The sequence below is a fragment of the Rhinolophus sinicus genome, chromosome 14, assembly GCF_057876585.1.
Source record: "Rhinolophus sinicus isolate RSI-liver-muscle chromosome 14, RSI-T2T, whole genome shotgun sequence".
Classification (NCBI taxonomy): Eukaryota; Metazoa; Chordata; class Mammalia; order Chiroptera; family Rhinolophidae; genus Rhinolophus; species Rhinolophus sinicus.
In genome coordinates, this window is record NC_142514.1 from 139,097,066 (window position 1) to 139,118,884 (window position 21,819).

The 21,819-nt window shown below is 52.4% G+C and overlaps 2 protein-coding genes across 8 annotated transcripts in view; one reads left to right on the top strand and one right to left on the bottom strand.

Annotated features, from left to right (window-relative positions):
• ARRB1 (arrestin beta 1) overlaps nucleotides 1-7,566 on the top strand; it is a 71,488-nt gene extending 63,922 nt beyond the window's left edge. For 5 of the 7 annotated variants that reach the window (XM_019726469.3, XM_074335760.2, XM_019726466.3 and 2 more), the window contains one exon: nucleotides 1,223-1,549. In XM_019726469.3, the coding sequence (XP_019582028.1) occupies nucleotides 1,223-1,334 (112 nt within the window). In that variant the 3' untranslated portion in view covers nucleotides 1,335-1,549. Of the gene's footprint in view, nucleotides 1-1,222 lie in introns of all 7 variants that reach the window. The other 2 variants (XM_019726468.3, XM_074335761.2) reach the window with 1 other exon arrangement.
• Nucleotides 7,567-17,838: 10,272 nt separating this feature from the next.
• TPBGL (trophoblast glycoprotein like) lies at nucleotides 17,839-21,570 on the bottom strand. The gene has a single exon (XM_019726470.3). It carries the CDS (start codon nucleotides 20,546-20,548, stop codon nucleotides 19,379-19,381), a length of 1,170 nt encoding a protein of 389 aa, XP_019582029.2. The 5' UTR covers nucleotides 20,549-21,570; the 3' UTR covers nucleotides 17,839-19,378.
• Nucleotides 21,571-21,819: the final 249 nt, after the last annotated feature.

A 21,819-nucleotide genomic window follows, 5' to 3' on the forward strand; every position in this document is an offset into this window, starting at 1 on the left:
TAACCCCGTCTGCTGAGAGCCGCCTCTGCTCGCCTCTTCAGCAACCCGCTTGCCTGCATGTGACTTGAAGGACCCTCCGTGCCTGTTCCTCTTCCTCCTGCCTTGGTGGGGTCTGTCTTCCTCCCTCGTCCTTGCACGTTCGTCGGTCAGTTCGTTCGTCCATCCACAGCGCCAGCTCAGCTCAAACAGGGCTGGTTCATGGCCCTGGGCAGGGGCTCTCCTGCCCTTCCTGCAACCAACCAGTGGAATCAGGCTGTGGGGTTGGGGAAGGTTCTAGGGATCTTATTGCTTCTGACTCCTGAGGACCAATGCAGATTTCCCTGCAGTCAGAGGTGATCGCATCACTGGACAGTGGCCAGAGTGGGGGACCTGGGCCGACATCATGAACTACCTCCAGGGCCAAACAGCTTTCTCGCTCCAGCTCCAAATCTACCCTTCCTTTGTCCCCCAGGAGATATTTGGGATGTGGGGTCTCAAGTCACCCCATGAGGACACCCTATGCAGCTGGGTGAATTCTGGGGGGCGGGGGGCTTGGGTGGGGCTAAGTGGACATGTTTCATGGTAGAAGGGAACTCACTGTTCTTGGAAGCAGTCCTTAGTCCTCAAACCCCACTCAGGCACCTCCTTTCCCCAGCTTTCCTCTGCCTCCCTATTTAGATTTGTCACCACTACCCCCCAGACCCTTTCCTCTCCCAGATCCCTCTGGGTAGAATGTGAGCTGACATTTTCCTAGAGAAAGGGTCTTCACGGTTGGTGTTCTCTTCCAGTAAGCCAAGCCCACTCCTTTCTGTGTACAAACAAGCATGCTTCTTGAGGGTAGTTCTTTGGGTGGGTGGGTGGGTGGGGTTTCTTGGGCCTATTCTTGGGGGATTCAGAATATGTTGTGAAAGTGGCCTCTCACAGTGGGAATAAGTTCTTCCTCTGGCCTTAGCCCAGCCACACTGCCCACCGCCCTCTCCCCCAACTCCTCAAGAACTGGGTCACTTGCCAGTGCTGTGGCATGAAAGGCACACTCATGCCTCCCTCTGGTATCTCCAGATGTGACCAGTCCTCCTGTCACTGCTGGGCATCCGGATGTGCCAGCCTGGCAGGCCTTTCTGCCCAAGGTCAGCAATGGAGGCCAGCCTGAGGCCCATCGGCTGGGCCAGCGCTCTGACCCCTCTGGATCTGCCCAGTCTCCCCGCCCTGCAAACACGCCCCGTTTTCCTTGTCTTCCCACCAGTGACGATGACATTGTGTTTGAGGACTTTGCCCGTCAGAGACTGAAAGGCATGAAGGACGACAAGGAGGAGGAGGAAGACGGCGCCGGCTCGCCTCAGCTCAACGACCGATAGACGGGGCCGGCCCTCCCCTGGGCCGCGCCAGGGCCTCCGGCGCTGGGCTGCCTGTTCGCCTTCTTCCTATTCTGGTGCCCCCTCCCCTTTGTTCTTCCAGTTTCTACCAGGGGCCCAGTGGTCTTCCAGGTCATGGTGATGAACCTCTGGCCTCAGAACGGGCCTCATCACCATGCCAACAGAGCCACATGCACGACCTTCATCCCTCTACCACAGTCACCTCTCACTTCCCCTCTTTTCCTCCTGACCCCCAGAAAGGCCACCATGGCTCTGGCCTTGGAATTTGACTTGGGATGGGGAGCAGAGAAGGGAGGATGGGGCATGAAGGACTTGGAGGGATGGGGATGAGGGCTCAAGACGCGTCAGAGGATGTCCACCGTCCCAGGTGGTTAATACAGTCTGGCAGCTACAGGATGACCACACTGAAGGCCGCCTTCTTCCGGCTGGCTGGGCAGACGGGACGGGGGCTAGATTCCCAACGCCTTTTTGCAGTTCTGACCCACCAAATGCCTCTCCCTTTCCACCCTGTCCCTGCCCCTGTGTCTGACAGTAGACCCCAGGAGTGGAGACAGCAACGGGACTGACTTTCTTACCAGCAGTTACCTAGTGTAAGGCAAACTGTGGACTAGCTCAAGCCTATTTCAGTATTGTCAGATGTAACATCCTAGCTACCTTGTACCTTATGCGTGTGTCCTATCTGTAAATATGCAGAGAGAGAGAGAGAAAGAGAAGGGAGGGGTCTTCAGAAAGTTCCAATCCCCTAAGAGTGAGCCAAAGCTCCTGAGGTTTCGTGAAGGGTGGCTCTGAGAGATGGGGGCAGGGGTGGGAAGGTGAGAATCTGCCCTATTCCCTTCTGTTGTGGACTTAAGAGCAATCAGTGATCCCACGGGAAGTAAGGCTAGAGGTTCAAAGAGGGCTGGGGCCACCGGTATCCTCCTGCCTCCCCTTGTAGTTCTCCAGGGCTGGGCTGGGCTGGCCCTGCAGGCTGGGAGAGAGTGCCTGAGGCCACTGTACCCACAGTCTAAGGGGAGCGTCCTTCCCTAGATGGTGGCAGGGTCCATCGGGATGCCCTCACCTGAAAGGGAGGGGGCTGGTGGGCAGCAAGAAGCCCTTTGTTTCCTTGGGGAGTTGACGACTCTCCCCAATAATTTCCAGCATCATGGGGACCCAGTACCCGTTGGCTGGTGTTGGTATGATTGGGACTTGGGGTGTTTCCAGTGCAATAGGACAGGCAGACGATGAGCTAGAAAGTGTTCAAAGGTGTCCGTTCTAGAATGGCCTTTGGTGTTCACTTACTGTGTGACCTTGGGCAAGTTCCTTTCCCTCTCTCAGCCTCAATTCTTCACCTAGAAAACCAAGGGGTTTGACCAGATGATCACAAAGGGCCTCTAAGAGTTTGTAAACATTAACGCTTCATGGGACCTCAGAGGTGGCAGGGCTACAGAGAGCGCCTACCCCCAGCCCCAGGCCTGGGAAGGGCCCTTCTTGGGTCTCTGGAGAGTTGCCTGATATCAAGAGGCAGCCAGAGCTAACATGAGCTGCTGGCCCCTGGGGCCTGAGTATTACAAAAGGACAGAGCTTGTATTTGCTGAGGCTTGGGGTGGGGGAGGCTTGTAATAGGGCCTCAGGAGGTCACAGTCCCCTGTGGATGCTGACCCCTCAGGTTTACCTTAAGCACAAGCAAATATATTGATTTGTAGGACAAGAGACTCTCCTCAATTCCCGCTCCCTCCTACAGTAGTACCTTGGTTTTCTAACATCTCCGTTGACGAACATTTTGGTTTACAAACCCCATACACCTGGAAGTAAATGCTTTGGTTTTCGAACACGCCTCGAAAGTCAAACACGTCACGCGGCTTCTGCTGAGTGCAAGATCCTGAGGCCTAGCTGTCGGCTGTTTCCCAACGTTTCAGAACTCGAACGGTCTTCCGGAACAGATTACGTTCGAAACCCGAGGTACCACTGTATCTCTATCTCATACTTGTCTGAAACGGAGACAACAAAATTTTATTACACAAGTTAAATTTCAACACTTTTCAGTCCATCCCCTCCTGGGGTGGACTAGGCACCCATTTTCCATGGTGAGAGTACCCAGTTCCCATGCTTGGCACTGCACCCCAGCCCTTCCCTTCTGAATCTCACGAAGACTCAACCCAAGGGACCCCAGGTTCGAACCAAGTCAGCTCTGGAGAGTTGCACTCCCCTGGCTACCCTGGGGTCCTAGCTGTAGGTGTTTGGGCGTCCAACCCCTGCTAGAACTGGCTGGGCCGTTTGCACCTCATCAGGCAACTGTAAAGCTGATCAAATGCTGGAATAACGCACACGACAGGCATACGGTCTCCATTGTCTTCCTCTGGAACCTTTGGGGTTCATACAAGACCCTGTAGGATTTGGGATGATCACTCCCCTGCAACCCCCTGGCCCCCATCCCTAACCTGTGCACACGAAAGACTTGTCAGGCTGGTTTCTTGAGCTTCCGCTCCCTTAATAGCTCTCTCACACTTTTGGGTTTATCGTAGTGTTTACCTGAAATTTCTCCAGCTATAGAAAGCGTCATATCCCCGTCTAGCCTTTTATTCTTTGGGCGCAGGACTGCAGAAGGGCAGAGGTCAAGTTCATTTGAATTTGGCTGATAACCAGAGTCACAGAGATGGGTCAGTCCTAGCCCCTGTTCTCAGGAAGCTCAAGGTCAGGGGAAAGTCATGGGTGGGGGGGGAACGGGGCCATCATTCAGGGATCCATGGCTGCTGCTAGCCCATATAGTGCCTTGATGTGAATTAGAAACGGTGTCTCTTCCAGGTGGACTCAGCCCACAGCAGAAAGTACAGCTTTGTGAATGGTGCACAGGCTGAAGATTAGCCCCACTTACCCCTCCTGCATAGCCATGTGCTGTAGGCCAGGGAATGCACAGGTCCGAGCGTGTCCTCTGGCCTCTTCCTAAGAGAAAGGCCCAGATCAGCTTCCCAAGCTTCTAGTTGGCTCCAGACCCCACTCCCCTTGCAGATCCCAAACTTGACTGAGTCCTTCTCTGCAGGGTCCCTCTCCATCTGGAGTCATGTGAGACCCTGGGAGTTGGGGAGCCCCATGGCCCCAGGCACCAGCCCGTAGTGCCAGTTCTTTCTGTGCACACATTTGGGGCCTGTGCTGACCATGCAGCGCCACACTGGGACTTCCCAGCGGGCCAGGAGGGTGGCATGTAAGTAGCAGTACGGTCCTGAGGGAAAAGCCCCAGGCAGAGGGACAGCTAGACTCCTCAACATTCCAACTAGGAGAAGAGTTTAGTGTCCGAGAAGCTAAGGATTGGGTTATTTCGCTGGACTCTATGTGCCTCCTCAGCCTCAGAGCCCAGGCAGGCGAGAGTGGGCTCACTTGGGGTGTTGGTTCAATTGGGGGAGCCGCTGGCAAGCTGGTTCCCATATGGTGCAGCGAAAAGCACACTGGCCCGGAAGTCCACAATGCTTCCCAGTCCTGACTGTCCCCAACCAGCTGAAGGGTTTTGAGCAAGTCACTCAACCTCTTGGGCTTGTTTCTCTGACTGTAAAATGGGACAGTAATCCCTTCCCTGCCTGATTCAAGGATTTGTGAATCTCAGACGGATGAAAGTCAGTTGAGATGAAAGTCAGCCCTGTAAATTGCAAATGGCTGTACAAGCCATGACCCTGCCACCTTGGGGGAGTGGCCCAGGATCACACAGGAATTTGCCGTGGGCTGAGCCCTCCTTCCACAGGTCCTCATTTCTTGCCTGCTTCTCAGGCAGGTGGGTGTCAACCAGAATGAGATGCATCCAGTTAGGCTTTGGTGACCCAGCTGAGATGGAAATTGAGACACTAGGTAGGCATGCCATGCCCATGGATAGTGGTCCCAGCGACCAGGACAGAGACAAAATATGGATCTTGTCAGTGGCTGGGATGGGGAGCATCTTGGAGCCTCCCAGGCATGGTGTCACCCACATTCTCCATCTCAGGCCCCGCAGAGGCCAGGAAGCCTCGACTCTGGCCCCAGGTTAGGGAGAGCCCTCAGCCCCTGAATCATTGCTCCATCAGAGAACCCGAAGGGTGAGGTGGGATAGAAATTGCCTGCCCTTCAAAGTACAAGGCCCCCTTCAATTGGGGAGCCTTCAGGATCAACTGCAGCTGCCAATGCTTCCTAATGACACTTAGGAGCTATTTGGGCTTGGGGAGAACCCAGGCCTCATGCTGAGACTTGGGCCCCAGCTGACCCATCCCCCGGTAGTTTCGTTAGCCCACAAAGGCAGCTTCCCTCCTGCCAGTGACTGAGGACTGGACATTCTCCGCTCGTCCCAGAGGAAGGCATTAGGCCCCAATCTTGAGTTCCTATAGGATTTCATGGACAGAAGCCTATACTTGTTCTGATACTTTTTAAAGTCAACAAGGACCAAAACAGACTCCTCCCCACCCCTCGTGTATAAGCCTGCCTGGGGTCTGTGTTTTGTCATCTTCATCCAGGCAGCTCCATCACCTCGTCCTCCCTCCAGGACTGAGATGGCCTCCCTGCTGGGGCAGGATCAGCACCTCCGATACCCTCTTGCAGCATCGCTGCACAGTGGCTTCAAAGAGAGACCTGTTGAAGGAGGAGCATCACTCCCCCTCATCGCTCTTTCCCAACTCCACTCCAAAAGGGAAGTCAAAGCACAGGTCCCCCAGGACCCATGACCTGCAGACACGCTGACACAGTGGTTTTCAAACCAGGTGCTGTGGAACCCTTGGTGTGACACAGAGTTCTGTCAGGGGCTGCTAAGGTGGGAAGAGGGGGGTGGAGGCGTAGGCTAGGTCTCCAGCCCTCCCCACATTCCCACTTCCGCCAGGACAACTCTGCTTTTATCTATCTTGCCTATTGAGGTTTTACCTTCAAACTTTCTTTTGAAGAAAAAAATTCTTCAAACCACCATTCTGAGGTTTGATCTTAGACCAGCAAGCACATGTTCCACTCTTGCTTTTCATGTTGGAATGGCTCTAGCATTCCAATACAAAGTATCTTTGTTACAAACACACACACTCACATCTGATGATTTTTTAGCCCCCCACCCTGGAGCTGTGGCCTACATTTGATTTGGGCAGAGGCCTGGTGCTCAGTGAGGATGAGTCTTGACACTGATACTGGCCCGTGAAGAGTGGGGGCCGTGGAGCAAGGAAACAGGCCTAGCCCTCGCCCCAGAACTTGTGTCTGCACCCCAGTATGACCCTCACCTCTCCTGGCCCAGGACCATGGGATGACAGAAGGAACAGTGTGATGGGAGAAGGAGAAACTAGAGTCAGATTCCTCTTTATATTACAACCAGATAGATGGAAGTTCAGGTTTCACCAAAGAAATACTGAGGCAGGACTTAATGACAAAAGTCCCGTCTGTGAGGGCAGGATCTGTCCAGAGACCTTTTAGGCAGTAAGTTGCCCTCCGGCAATTCTAATAGGATTCCACGGCCACACTTGTGGACAACCAAACACGTGGGCCACAGGAGAGTGCCTGGAAGAGAGGCTGGTCCCCCACCTGCAATCTCCAGAATTCTCTCCCTGCCAGCCTGCCTTCTGCCCAGGCCCCTCAGCCGGGCTCACGAAGGGGTGGGCACTTTGATGAGACCTGGACCTGTTGTTGGCACAGAATCCTGCCTGCCCCACCCTCGCCCCGCAGGGCATTCTAGATGAAGATGTGAGGCTGAGGGCCCTGGGAACCCACTGACCTCAGTTTCTCCATGTGTAAGACGGGGCTAGTGCCAGACTCTGCCCACCTCACAGGGATTACTGCAAGGGTCATAGGAGGGGTGGGTATGAAAGGTGGTGTCATGTGAGAGGCGGGAGCCTCACAAACTCGGGGTGTGGTCAGGCCTGCATTGCACATCAGCAGAGCACTTGGGAACAAGCACAGGATGCACTGTCTGTCTTAATCTCTGCTCAGTGCTAAGGTCCAGACACAGGCATGGTGGTGGGTGGCTGCCTCTTCCTAATCCACGGGAGCCAGCTCTCAGCCTGACACAGTGACCGTGTGTGGGTCCTGGGCATGGGGAGTGACAAGTAGCTGGAACTGCATCTCCAGGTCTGTGGACCCTTCTGTTCAGTGATGATTTTGTGACACTCTCATTCCTGGGCCACCTACCAGGTTTATTTGTTGTACCTGTGGCATTCCTTATTATGTCAGATAAGTTATTACAGTTTATTCAACAGGACAAATGAACAAAAGAACCATAAATCGGAGACCATTAAAGGTTCTTTGTGACAGATGCTTGCTGTGCTTTTATTGCTGTCTCATAAGCCCCTGTCAGGACAGAGACCAGAAAATGCTGTCCCTGATGTCCTGGGCTGGTGGCTCCGTCACATGCTTTCTTCCCTTGTCTGTGGCTCCAACTCCAAACTGCACCCCTTCTAGAAACTGCCAGGAAACTTTCTCCTCACCCCTCTGCCATTTACCAGCTTTGTGGCCTTGGGAGAAGACCTCTGACCCCTCTCAGACACCACTGGAGCCCATGACCCCTGTTTGCTCCTGGGGTGAAGCCATCCCATCTTCTCTTTGGCATGACCACTTCCTCTGGAGGCCTTCCCAGTCCCAGCCCTGGTTTTCGTTCGTTTCTCATCGCCTGCTCTGCTGGGTCTCCCGGAAGTCACTTCAGCTTTCCATGACTTATCCCATACCTGTTCCAAAAAGAACACCTGGGAGGAGTGAGGAGCGAGGTGAGCAAGATTCAAATGATCATGTACTGTATGAATGCAAAAAGAAGATGCCAATGAATATAAGATGACTTTCCTAGAAAATTGATTATATATGAAAAACAACATTCTTTTACATTCCTGTAAAATAATGTGCAACTAAGATCAAAGCATTGCCCTCCTGGTTGGCCAGAAGGTGGTCTGTTTCCTCGGGTGCTCACTTCCAGCCAGAGGAGCGCTGTGGGAAGACACCGACATTTGAATCAGGAGACTTGAGTTAGGATGTTCATGCTGCCCTCCCCCATGGACTGTATCAGTCTGAGTCCAGATATGCTGGTATTTCAGTAGCAGGAATATAATCGAAGAAACTGGTTATAAAAATGTTGCAGGAGTTGAAAGGGCAAATGGAATGTGAGGCAACCCAGAGGTCAGGTACAACAGGAAACCACGACCACGTGTAGGGTGGAAGGACAGGGAGAGGAGGTGGTGGTATAGAGCTAAGGAACCGGGGCAGCGCAGCAGGAACACTGAGGGAGAGACGGGATCTGAGGATCCAGACCGCAGAAGAAACACAGCTCTTGCTGGGGATCCTGCCCAAAGCAGAGAGAGTGGGAGAAATACTCTGGTTTCTCTTCTCCCACCCTCCAATTTCATGCCTGCGCCTCCTATTGGCAAAATCGAATTAAAAGCTAATTTTCAAGGCATCTTGGGAAATGTAGTTTGTGATGGTTGGTGCACTGGTGCACTGAAATACACGGCAGGAGGTCAGGGGATTAGATTAGAGAACAAATAGGCAAATCACCAGCTCTTCTTTAATTCTCATCCATAAAATAGAAATAACCACTTTGGCCTGGATACCACAATTTAGGGGAGCTCTGACATTTAACCGGGTATCTGGAAAATTCACATACACTGGGAAATTAAATAACAGATATCTAAATGGGTCAAAGAGAAAATCACAAGGAAAATTAGAAAATACTGTGAATTAAATGAAAAATGAAAACACAAATAACTAAATTTGTTGGATGCAGCTAAATTTTTTCAATAGATGCAGAAATGGCATTTGACAAAATTCAATACCCACTCATAAAACAAACAAACAAACAAACAAAAAACACCTCTCAGTAAACATTTTTAATCTGACAATGTGCATCTACAAAACACCCACAGCTAACACTATACTTAATGGTGAGAAGACTGAATATTTTTCCTCCAAAGCAAGGACGATTATTCTCACCACTTCTATTTAACACCCCTCTTGGAGGTCCTAGCCAGTGAAGTAAAGCAAGAAAAATATATAAAAGGCCTATGGATGATAAGGGAAGAAATAAAATGATCTCTATTCATAGACAACATGATTATTTACATAGAAAATCCCAAGAAAGCTACAAAAGAGATACTAGGACTAATAAGGAATTAACAGAGATTGTAGGATACATGATCAATATACAAAAATCAATTGTACTTCTGTATAGTAACACCAAACACTGGAAATTGGAAATAAAAAGGCAATGCCAAATAAAAAAAAATACCATCTATAATGGCACCAAAATAAAAATTCTTAGGTATAAATATAACAAATGTGTGCAAAACCCCTATGCACATCTCTAAAGCACAGAATGCTGATGAAAGAAATCAAAGAAAACTTAAATAAATTGAGACATGTACTATGTTCATGGATTGGAAGATTCAACACTATTAACGTATCAATTCTCTCCCAACTGATTATAGATTCAATCTAAATCAAGCTTTCTGCAGGGTTTTTTTTTTTTTTTTTTTTGTAGATTGACAAGCTCATTCTAATATTTATGTGAAAAGATAAAGAAATTAAAATAGCCAAGCAATTTTTAAGAGGAAGAAGGAAGACAGAACTCACTACCTGATCTGAAGAATTACTATGAAGCTACAGTAATCAAGGCAGTGTGGTAGCAGTGTCTACATAAATGGAATGAGAGCCAGAAACCAGAATTAGACCTGCACATACACTGTCAATTGATTTTCCAACAAGGTGCAAAGGCAATCCAGTTGTTGTCTTTTCAATAAATAATGCTGGTGAGGATATGGAAGACCTGGAACACTCTTTGTGGAAATGAAAAATGGTAAAGACACCTTTTTAAAAAATTATGTATCTGGTTAGCTCAGTTGGTTAGAGTGCGGAGCCCTTAACAACAAGGTTGCCAGTTCGATCCCCACATGGGCCACTGTGAGCTGCGCCCTCCACAACTAGACTGAAACAAATACTTGACTTGGAGCTTATGGGTCCTGGAAAAACACAAATAAATAACAGTTTTTTAAAAATGTATTTTAAAAAATCATTTTTCAATAACAGTTGACATACAATATTACATTAGCTTTAGGTGGACAACATAGTGATTAGACATTTATGTACCTTACAAAGTGATCGTCCCGACAAGTCTAGAACCCATCTGATACCACACATAGTTATTACAATGTTATTAACTATATTCCCTATGCTGTGGCACAGACACTTTGAAAAACAGTTTGGCAGTTCCTTATAAATTTAAACATACTACAAGAGTTAGCAGTTCTACTCCCAAAAGAAATGAAGAATTATATTCTTACAAAAACCCATACATGAACATTAATAATGGCTGTATTTGTAATTGTCAAAAACTGGAATGTTCTTCAGCTAATGTGAATAGATAAATTATTGTACAGGCTTTCAATGGAATACTACTCAGTGATAAAAATGAACAAACTAGCAATACTTACAACACATGGATGAATCTCAAATGCATTATGCTAAGTGAAAGAAGCCAGACTTAAAAGGACAAATTTGTATGATTCTATTTATACGACATTTTGGAAAAGGCAAAACTATGGGGACAGAAAACAGACCATTAGCTGCCAGTGGCTGGGGTTGAAGGATGGTTGGCTACAAAAAGGGGCAACAGAAGGGTTTGGGGGGTGGGGATGGAACTGTCCATATCTTGATTGTCCAAATCAACTGTATGCCAAAAAGAGTGGATACTCTATGCAAATATGTATCTTAACAAAAAAGCCAAAAAATCGGTGGTGGTGGGGGGTGGCTGCTGGAAAAGAAACTAAACAATTTATAGCTCACAAACCACAAACAATATTTACTGGCCTTGTACCATTTACTAGGGCTTATGCTGGGCCCTGAAGATACAAAGATAAATGAGACAATCCCTTTGTTCAAGGTACCTCCAGATTCATAGGAGGATAAGGTATGACAACAAAAGTATGGATTGGCTGTTAAGAAATTTGGAGATGAGGCTGACATGTATTCGTGGCATGCCATGAGAGCGCCAAGGAGGGGTCATCACGTCCAGCTGGAGTGGGTGAGATGGGAAAGAAGGCAGTCTTCCTAGAGGAGGAATTGCTTCAACTGAGTTTTGAAGGATGAAAAGGAGTTAGGCGGGTGAAGAGAGGGCATTCTAGGTACAAGGGATGGCACATGGGAAGTCTCAGGGGGTGAGGCAACCTGAGACCTTCAGGGAATTGTAAGGACTTTGGTGTGGTTAGGATGAAGGGAACCAGAAGAGCTGGCAGGAGATGGGAGGGAGGTTACAGATATTCAGAACTTGGTTTCTATCCAGAAGACAGTGAGCCAGGTTTAAGCAGGTCGGTGAGAGGGATCAAACTCATGCATTTCTAGGATCCCTGGCTGCATTGCAGAGTATGGATGGTGTGGGGGTGGGGGTGGGGGGCTGGAGGCAGGGGGACCAGAGAGGAACCTGAGAGCTGGGACCAGATGGAGAAGCGGAAGAAGGACTGATTGGAAAGGTATTTAGGGGTAGAGTAGCCAGAACTGGACTCTCATCAGATATTTGAACATTCTGTCTCAAACAAACTGCGCTCACTGTTTCTTCTGCCTGAAAGGATCTTTTCTGGGCTCCTAACCAATTGTGTTCCCTCCCATTCTTCAGGGTAAGACACCTTCTGGGGGAGGGGGGTATGCCTGACTACCCCATTCAAAGGACACCCTTCCCCATCGTTCTCAGATCACTGTTTATTTATTTTCCTCCTAAGTATCTTGTTTGTTTATTTGTTTATAGTCTAAGCACGTGGCTCTGTGTTCTAAGTCTAACTTGGCCCCTTATTAGTGGAGTGACTTTGAAAATTATTTATCTTTGTGTGCCTTAGTTTCTTCATTTGTAAAGTAGGAATAATAATAATACTTACTTCATAGAATTGTCATCAGGCGAAAATGGGTTAATATGTCTTAAGTGCCTAGAACAATCCCTGGCACATAGTAAGCATATATAACTGTTAATTATCACTATTATCATTTTATAAGGGCATATACCTTGTCATTTTTCTTTAATACTGTATCCTCAGCTTCTTCCTAGCCCAGTGCTTGGCACATAGTAGGCACTTATTGTTGAATGGATTGTGACTAAATCCAATCCAAAAAGGAACTTTCCCATCTTTACCAGCAGATGGCGCATGTATGCAAAGAAAAATTAAAACTGGTCCGGCTTGGACACAACTGGCCAACAGATGTCGCTGCAGTTCCCTGGGGGCAAGGAATTAAGACTGAACCAGCCAATGGCAAACGTTGCTCAGATAGGACGCTGGATAAGTACTCCAAATGGAGGGCCAGAGAACTATAATTGTATTAAAAAATCAAAGTCAAGAAGCTAAGGCTAAATTATGTTTTGCATGATTACATATCCTTAGGCTGCATTTTCTTTGTTTTCTCACTTGATTGAATAGCAATAAGCAGCTGGCCATGCAGGCATCTTAGGAACCACCACCTCAGTTCAGTGAGGTGGTAGATTGTGGGAGTCAAAGGGAGTGGGCACCTGACGTGCAGCGGAGGGAGACGTGATGCTCCTCCTCCCGTCCTGTGGATTTCTGTGGGCCAGGGGCAGTGTTCACACATTTTCTCTGTGAACCAGGGCTGGGGACTGGAAAGGGAACTGGGCCCCTGTGGGGAGCATCTGGTCTGGTGCCCACAACGGGCCAGAAAACCAATCAGTACAAGTAAAGGTCTGCGGGGGGTGGGGCACAGTGACATGAGGAAGAGGGTGAGGTCAGGAAAGCAGAGGGGACTCATGCTGTGGGGAGGGCATTCCAGGCAGAAGGTACTGTGTGAGCAAAGGTATGGAGCTTGGAATAGCTGGGCTCAGTTACTAAGATCTGAGCAGTTGGTGTGGCTGGAGAACAGGGTCAATAGTGGGGAGTGTATTAGTTATGCAGTGCTGGCAGACTAACTAGTCTAGCAGTCTAGCACTTTTTCTTTTCCCATCCAGGTGTTGTCAAAAGTCATGAAGTCCAGGTCCCCAGCCAGGCACAGTCCTAGCTTATTCTTGTCCCCATGTGTGGGGACAGAGCCAGGAGTGCAGTTTCCAGGCTCTCGCCCTCACGTGGAAAGGTGCTGGCTCAGGTAGTAAATGACCATCAACTGATTGGATGGCCATCAGCTGTGGCTAGTTGGCCGTCAGCTATAACCAGTGAGCCATTGGCCACTAATATAACTGCCATGGCTACACTAGCAGAAAAATGGGGGCTAGCAAGAAGATGGTGGCTGCAAGAGTGGATTGCAGTTAGCTCGGCAGATTGCAGCTAGCAAGTGAGGTGGGTTGGCAGAAAGCAGTGGATAGCAGGTTGCGGATAGTGTGGCTTCTGCTTCCTGTGTCTCCAACACAGCCACCAGCAAGACTATAGTGGTATGACTGCCCTATCTATGGCTCCGTTCATGTTTCTTTTTGGCCTCACCATGTCCTGCGTTCTTATGTGGGGAGCGGGACCAGAGACCCCGCAGGCCGCCCTGCATGACACCATGTAATCATTAATAGTAGCCATTTTCACTCTCCAAAGTTTCCTAGGTTGAGCGGTCACCTTAGTTAGGGGCCCCTTGAGCTTCTATTATCACAATGAAGACAGGAGCAGGATTTGGTCCAACTCAGCAGTGCTCAGTGGAGAGGAGAAGCTCAGGAAGAATGAGTTTCATGCCTGGGACTTCAGAGCTTGGGGGTCCAGAACAAACCCCTTTCTCTTCTCAGGGAGGGGTAGAGAAGGATTCCCCAGCAGGGTTCCTGCCTGCAGGAGTGTGGGGGCAGAGCCCCAGAAAGTAGTTTCCAGGCTCTCAGCCTCACATAGACAGGTGCTGGCTTAGGTAGTAAATGGCCATCAATTGTGATTGCATGGCCATCAGCTGTGGCTACTTGGCCGTCAGCTGTAACCAGTGAGCCATTGGCCACTAATATAACTGCTGTGGCTACGCTAGGAGAGAGAAGAGAGGGAGAGAGGAGAGAGAGAAAGAATGGGGGCTAGCAAGAAGATGGCGGCTGGGCTGGCAAGCATGGATGGCGGTTTGCGGACTGTGTGCATCCAGCCTCCAGTGAGAGTATAGTGCCGCCAGAGAGAATATAGTGGTATGACTCCCCCATCTATGGCTCCATGGGTGTTCCTTTTTGGCCTCACCATGTCCTGCGTTCTTGTGTGGGGAGCAGGAGCAGAGACCCCACAGGCTGCCCCGCACGACAAGGAGGCTACAGTGGGTTCCTGAGGCCGCTGGAAGCTGCAGATGAAGGCCAAAGAGTCCTCCCCACGCCTTCCTGTTTGCAGTCTTTTTCCATTTCCCGGCTGCCGCAGGCTTGGGTCTGGCTGCAGAAGGCAATGACCACAGGAGTAGAGATACAGAGGTGAGGTGGTCCTGGGTCTGACAGACCCAGAGCAGGGCAGGGAGAGCCCCAGGGCATCCTGGACTCTGGTTCTGCTCTGTTCTGACACCTTCTGTGACCTGAAGGGCCTCAGTTTCCCTACCCGTACAACGAAGGATTAGTTGAGATGGTTCTGCATGGGACTGGTCGGCCAGGATAAATTGCCCTGAGGCATCACTGAGGTAAGAGGGTGGGGGCGTTGAGGAAGGGGTGAAAGGGTGGAGGAGGGGACTCTGAAGGTAGCCAAGTGCATTACCCCAGGAATATTAACTGCCCCCGTCACTTCTCCCATTCTGGGAAAGGCCACGCCCATAAATTAGGGCTGTGAGTCTGCCAGACAGACTTAATGAAGAAGGAGATGGACTTCAGTGAGAGCAGCCAGTGCCTCTGGAGGTCCCAAGTCCAGCCCCAGCCTGGACAGATGGACCCTGGAGCCAGAGAGGGACAGGGTGTCCAAAGTCAGTTCGGACGGGGGAAGGAGCTGGCTTTACCATGTTCACTGCTGGATTCCCAGCACACAGTAGGATTTCAATTGGTATTTCTGACTAAGAATCAAATAACATGACAAGTCATGCTTAACTCAGACTGAAACCCCATCCTCTGGACTCTAGGTGGGCAGTTCCCACTCCCAGACCTGCAGGGCGTGGGGAGTAAAGGGGTCATGGAGGTAAACGTCTCAAGGAGATGGTGATCGTGGCTTCCCTCTGTTTTTGAGACGAATTTCCGTTTTTACAGGGTCACAGAAGCCCAGGCAGTCTGACATGTTTATCAACATGCATAGCTGGTTTCATGTCTCACATTTCTGACAGTCACACATACTTCCTCTCCCTTTCCTGCTCTCTCCCGTACCTACTCTCTAAGGCGACATCCTGGAGGGAGTTTTTCCCCCTGGCACTGGGACCCTGCAGTCCCCTGCCAACCTCAGACTTCCAGCAGCATTCACAGCATATGATTATAGTGGGAAGCTGGCCATTCAGGGGGGCCTCGGCACTGCTGAGAGGCTGGTGGGTGGCACCAGGGTGTCAGGGCAGGGCTAGCCAGATCCCTCCATCTCACCTTTTCCTGCAAGCTTTCTTCTGGGCTCTTCCAGTGGCCCCTTCCATTATCCCCCTGCCCATCTAGCCTCCAGTGGGCATGGTTTAGTTCTGATTCCTTTCTATGTCTCCAGGGCCCAGCATGAGGCCTGGCACAAAAAGGATGGGCAGAAGGAAGTAACAAGTAAGAGGCACCATGCAGCTCTCCTGTCCCACATATCCCACCTCTCCATTTCCCTGATTTCTCATCTGAGGGCAGAGGGCGTCCCTCTTGTGCTTCCCAGTGGAGAAGGTGGGGAACACAGACTGTCTCACCCACATTCATCCTCCTACTACCACAGACATGAATGGTCTTCTGCAATTCCTGGACTAACAAGATCTTCCTGCCTCCAGGCCTTTGCACAAGCTGATACTTCTGATATTCCTGTGTTCTGCAAACTCCTACTCATCCTTCAAAACCTCACTCAAATGTGACTTCCTATAAGAAGTCTCTATAGGTGGGGTCACGGATCCCTACTCTGAGTTTTCAGTTTCCTAGGACTTCTTTTCTCTAGACCTTGATTAAATATGGCTCTTCCCCTGGGTCATTCGCCTCTCTGAAATTGGCAAAGTTGTATTCAGTAGAGGCTGAATGAATGGCTGGATTTGCAGAGGAGGCAGGCTGAGGGCCCTGGGGATCTACTGAGAGTCCCATAAGGACAAAGGCCACTAACAGGCTGCAAGAAGGGTGGCAGCCCAGAGACATTTAGTGGGCACTAAAGGTAAATATCAAGTGGCAAATATTAGGCACTCAATTAGTTGATTTTTAACTTGATTTGATACTTAACTTAGCAGCAGCTCTCACATTGAACCCTCAAAGACTTTTGCTGACAATGAACCCACAGCCAACAGCAGGTTTTGTTTGCCAGGACTTATTGCAGTCTTTGGTTACATCATTAGAGGGCACGTCTTCGGAACTGGGGAGGTGACCTGTTAGGGATAGTTCTCTGTGTTAGAGACACTAGCCTATTTTGTCTTGGAGGATTGGTGGAGCACCCTTTGAAGGTCATTGATAGATGGAAATGCTTTGAGAGAATTCAACCCCTTCTCATGAGGTATGACTGGGAAAAGGGATAGGGAATTTACTGCGAAAAATTTCCACTGCCTCCAACTCTGAAAAGAGCTGTCCTAGGGTGAGGTGTGCTCCTGGCCTCAAGGCAAAGCTGGGACTGGGAGGCAGATTCCTTTGGCACTGAAACGGATGCTCCCAGGAGAGGAGGGAGTGAGCACCTCCTCAAGAGAGGGTGCTCCTTATTGAGATGGTTTAGGAGATGGCTCCCACATTACCTCTGAGGTCCTTTTCAATGTTTAGAAGGCACAAATTCTAGGATTATGTGGCCCTAAGATTCTAAAATGCCACAATTCTGGACTTCTGCCATATGGTTCCAGGGCTCTGAGACCCTGAAGGGAAAATAACCCAGCCTGGGGACCTTGAGGCAGGACGTAAGTCTTACCCTGGCCCTACTGGCCCAGAACCCACCTGCCTCCTTGCTCCACATCTCAAGTGGACATTTTATCCACACCCCTACCTCTAGGCTGCTTCTCCTTTCAGCCTCTCACACACCTAAGGGGCAGTTCTTACCCCTGAGGAGAGCTAGGAGAGCATGGCGTGACAAAGGACATATGGAAGTATCAGGCAATTTGTCAGAGGGGATGATGCTAAAACAGCCAACAATGACCCCCCCCCCCCTTTCCTGTCTGAATTAAGTGCTTCAATTCTCTGTGGCTGGATTTCCTCCCTGGTGGCCTTGTCTGATGCTAGCGCTTGTCAGTCCGACTACATTTCCCCCACAACCCCCATCCCCATCCCCATGAGGAATGGGAGGATAAAAGGATGTAGAAGCGGTGTAGGATCCCACCCTGGCCGCGGATAACCTCATCTCAGAGGATAAACAGCAGACTGGTTTGGACAGCAATGCCATCCCAATGGGAAGTCTACGTGCCTAAATCCTGCTACACACGGCCAGAGCCCATTTCTTCTCACACAGCCTGGGAGAAGACACCAAGGGTCACTGCCTCACCTCAGGGCAGTCCAAAATGCCCTCCCAAGTATCCCCTTCCACCTCCTCCAATGCCCCAAGGTCAGCAGGAATGACATGGTACCACTTACAAGAGCAGAGTATCGGAGATTATTGCAGACTTTATAGAAAACTGCCCAAGGGACATCCAGATTTGGGGGTAGGTGTGGGAAGGCAGGATTCCAGCCAGTATATTGAAGAGGGTGACTTCCTGTTTGTGGAGACAGCGCAGGCCACCCATTCTGCCTGACCAAGGGGGTGGGAGTCAGGGAGAGGCCGCCCCCTCCCCACTCACCAATTGTGCTTTGGGATCATGCAGAAGGCAGGGCGCTGAGGCTCTGACCCTGAACAGGAGGGCTTGTGCCTGAGACAGAAGACTAGACCCCCTTCCTCTTCCAGAAGGCATATGGGGGAGGAGGTACAGCAGCAAGGAATCCTTAGGGGAGTAGAAGCACGTGGGTGGGAAACAGCATGTGGGCAGCAGCTCCCAGTCCGTCACAGTCCCCTCCCTCACCCTTCTGAGGCCATGATGGGCAGGTGACCCTGGTGCTGAGGCCTGATTTCACACCCCCAGGACTCTCCCTTCCCCATGGGGATCTGCCAGTATGGCTGGGTGTGTGTGCGTGGGGGCATCTGCGCCTATCTTGCGGGGCTGGAGAGCTCATCCTAGGAGATAAAAGGGGTGGGCACATCCCAGGGATGGATTCCTCACTGAACCCTGACCCAATGAGTGGCAAGGGTGGGTACTGAGTGCAAGCTATGGGTGTGGGGGGAATCAAGAGCCTAACACTTGGGCAGGGGCATGAAACTCAGATGGGGATGAAGAGCTGAGAGGCTGAGATTGGGGATAAGTACTGAGTACTGGGGGATCAGAGCCCTGGTGGGAAAGGCTGAGGATTGGCTCCACACTAAGGCTATAATGGGGTGTACCTGTCCCTGGATGGGAGAGACCAATGCAGCTGAGCCCCAAGCCTAGGCCAAGAAAGCGAGGGTGGTGGGTGGTATGAAATACATCCTCAGATTGGGAGAGGGTTCCCAACCCGGGAGTGGGTCTCTATGCAGGATGAGAAAAAAAGGCTCAAAGTCCACAAAAACCTTCCTGTGGGAGTGCTCTGTTTCTGAGACCAGAATGAGACGTGAGGGCCCAAGCCCTGGGAAGGGAGCTGAGGGCTCCAAGTTGGAGATGGGGGTCCGAGACATTAAGGGTGTTTCCCTCTGGGAGGTTAGGGCTCTAAGCACAGAGTGGTGGAGAGTCTCAAGGCTTTCAGGTTTTAGGACGGGGTTTCTGGGTGAGTCTTGAAAGGCGATGGTGGGAGGTGGGGAGGGGGGACTTTTGGTGGATCCAGAGAGGTGTGTCAGAGCCTGGGATGGGTGGGTAGGGTTTCTGGAATCAGAAGGGGGTGTCTCTGGGTCTTTGATGGTGAGAGCCTTCAAAGCTGGGAAGAAGGGTACAGCTTGGGACCTGGGGCGGAGGGGGGGGGGGGGCGGGGGGAATGATGCCATAATCCAAAGGTCTCAGATCGGTCAGCGTCAGGTCTCAAAAGCCCCAAGCTCTCAAGTGTCTCATACCGAAGGCTTCAGGCCAGGCAGCCCCAATAAGGTCATCAGCTGGCAGGGACACACCCAAACCCCAAAAGGCAATTCTCAGAGCCCTGAGCTCGGTGAGGTGGCGCGGGAGCCGGCTGGGGCGGCCGGGGTGGGTGCGCGGCGCGGGTCGGCGTCCTGCTCGTAGCGGTAGTGGTAGCCCTCCATCTGGTCCCGGCAGGCCTCGCGCAAGTTGCGCATCCAGCGCTGGATGCCGCGGCGGTTTAGGTAGAGCACCATGAGGAAGATGAGGCCGATGAGCGCCAGCACCAGCCCGAAGAAGACATAGGAGGCTTCCAGCTCCGGGCCAGGGAGTTCCCCTTCTTCCCCGCGACCGTCGGCGCCGCGGTTGGCGCAGCGCAGCCTCGCCTCATCCAGGTCCAGGAAAGGGCGGTCGTGCAGCGACCGCGGGGAGGCGCATCTTAGGCGCCGCGCATCGGGGACGCGCTCCGTAGCGTTGCGCAGCCAGGCCAGCAGGGGGCGCGCGGCACAGCCGCAGCGCAGGGGGTTGTCGGCGAGCAGCAGGCGCGGCGCGGGCAGGCCGCCATCGCGCTCGAGTGCGCGCAGCTCGTCGGGGCTCAGGCCCGCCAGAGCGTTGAGGCGCGCGTCCAGCTGTTCAAGGCGCGGCCGGCGCAGCGCGGCGGGAGGCAGGCGGCTCAGCGCGTTGCCTGCCAGGCCCAGGAGGCGCAGCTCGTCAAGCGGGGCGAGCGCGACGTCCAGTGCGGCCAGCAGTGCGGGGCCGCCCCGTGCCAGCGCGTGATTGAGCTGCAGCGAGCGGAGCGCCGGTAGCCCGCGGAAGGCGCCGCCGCCCAGGACGCGCAGCGGGTTGTGGCTCAGGTCGAGCGCCGCCAGGCTGGGCAGCCCGTCGAAGGCGCCGTCCTCCACCACCTCGATGTTGTTGTGCGTGAGGCGCAGCGCGGTCAGGAGTGGCAGGCGCACGATGCCCGCCGCCGCCTGGTCCCCGTCCGCGTCCCCGCCGGCGAAGGCAGCAGCGCGCAGCACCGTCAGGTTGGCGCCTACGATGGTGAGATTGCGCGCGTCGGGCGGCACGTCCCGCGGCGGCTGCCGGAGCTCGGCGCCCGACGCGCAGCGCAACAGCAGCTTGGGGCTGCCGAAGCAGTAGCACTGGAAGGGACAGGGCGCGGCGGGCCGGCTCAGCGCCGCTGCCACGAGCAGCAGCCCCGGTAGCAGCGGCCCCCTTGGCTCCAGCTGTCCCGCACGCGGGGCCATCGCGGCTGCCCCCGCATTCAGCGCCCGGGTCGTCGCGCTCACCAGTGAGTTCGGAGCGCCTGGGGGGCGGGGAGGGGGACGGGTGGGGTAAGTCCTTGATGCGGAGAGGCTGGCAGTCGCGGTCGGTCTGTCCGCTGGCTGTAAAGTCCGAGGAGGCTTCACTTTCCTGGCTGGGTCGAGAGGGGTCTGGCGGGGAGCGGCGCCCCCCGCCCTGGTGCCCTACTCGCCCTGTGCGCCGGCCTCCGGCTTCCGCGGCCGTTCCGGGCTCGGAGCCGAGTGGGCAGGGTTTGCCTCCCCCCCACCCCGCCTCCTGGCCTCCTCCTCCGCCCCCAGCGGACTCTCCGCGCCCTCCTCGCCAAGAGGCGGGGTGGGAGGCTCCCGAGAATAGGCTTTGGGCTGCAGCGCTTTCTCTTTCCCCCCTCTCGGGGGCTCCTGAGAAGTTTGGTTCTCCGAGGATCTGACTTGCTGCCCCCTCATCTCCCCCATCCCAAGTTTAAGCTGGTTCCTTCCTCCTTCCTCTCTGGCACGTGTGGGGCGGAGCCGGACCGGGAAAAGCCGGCAGGTGGGTCAGCACCACGAAGCGATAATTTGGGGCGAGGACTTTAGCGTTCCCCCTACAAGCGCAGGCAGGGATGAGGGGTGGGCTGAGATAATTACTCATTTTCCAGCCTCTTCCTAATCTCTGTGATCAAGGAGAGGGCTGTGCTAGGAGAAACTGGAAAATCCCCAGCCTCAGCCCCCTTGCCTACAACCCCAGTGACTTTAGCCCTGGCTCAGGTATCACCTTTTTGCACGTCCGGTGGGACTGGCGTTTTGTCGACCCCCATCCCATGCCCACCCCCGGAAGTCAGCAATACCCCCTCCTCCCTTTCCTCCCCTCTCCCCTCCCTCCCCAACTCACTGGCTGCTACACCTGGAGTTCTTTCATCTGGTTTTCCTCCACCAGGCTGGACTCCTCCACCAAACACTCCCAAGCTGTGGGAACGGTGGGTGTGGTGATTCAACTCTTTGCTGTCCCTTCCCCGGCATCCCAGCACCCCAGCACTCCCCTAAACTGTTCTACTGGATCTCAAGGACTCTGGCGTTGTTGGACACCATCAGCTGCCCCTCCTGCCTCCAGGGTACCCCACCTAGAAGTGGTGAATGGGTGGAAGGGTTTGGGGAGCCAGTGGTTAGGAGAATAGGAGCAGATTTTGCAGCATGGAGTGGAGGGGGTCTTAGAGGGGGCCAGGGCTGAGCTGTTTATAGTTTTGTTTTGTTCTGGATTTTTC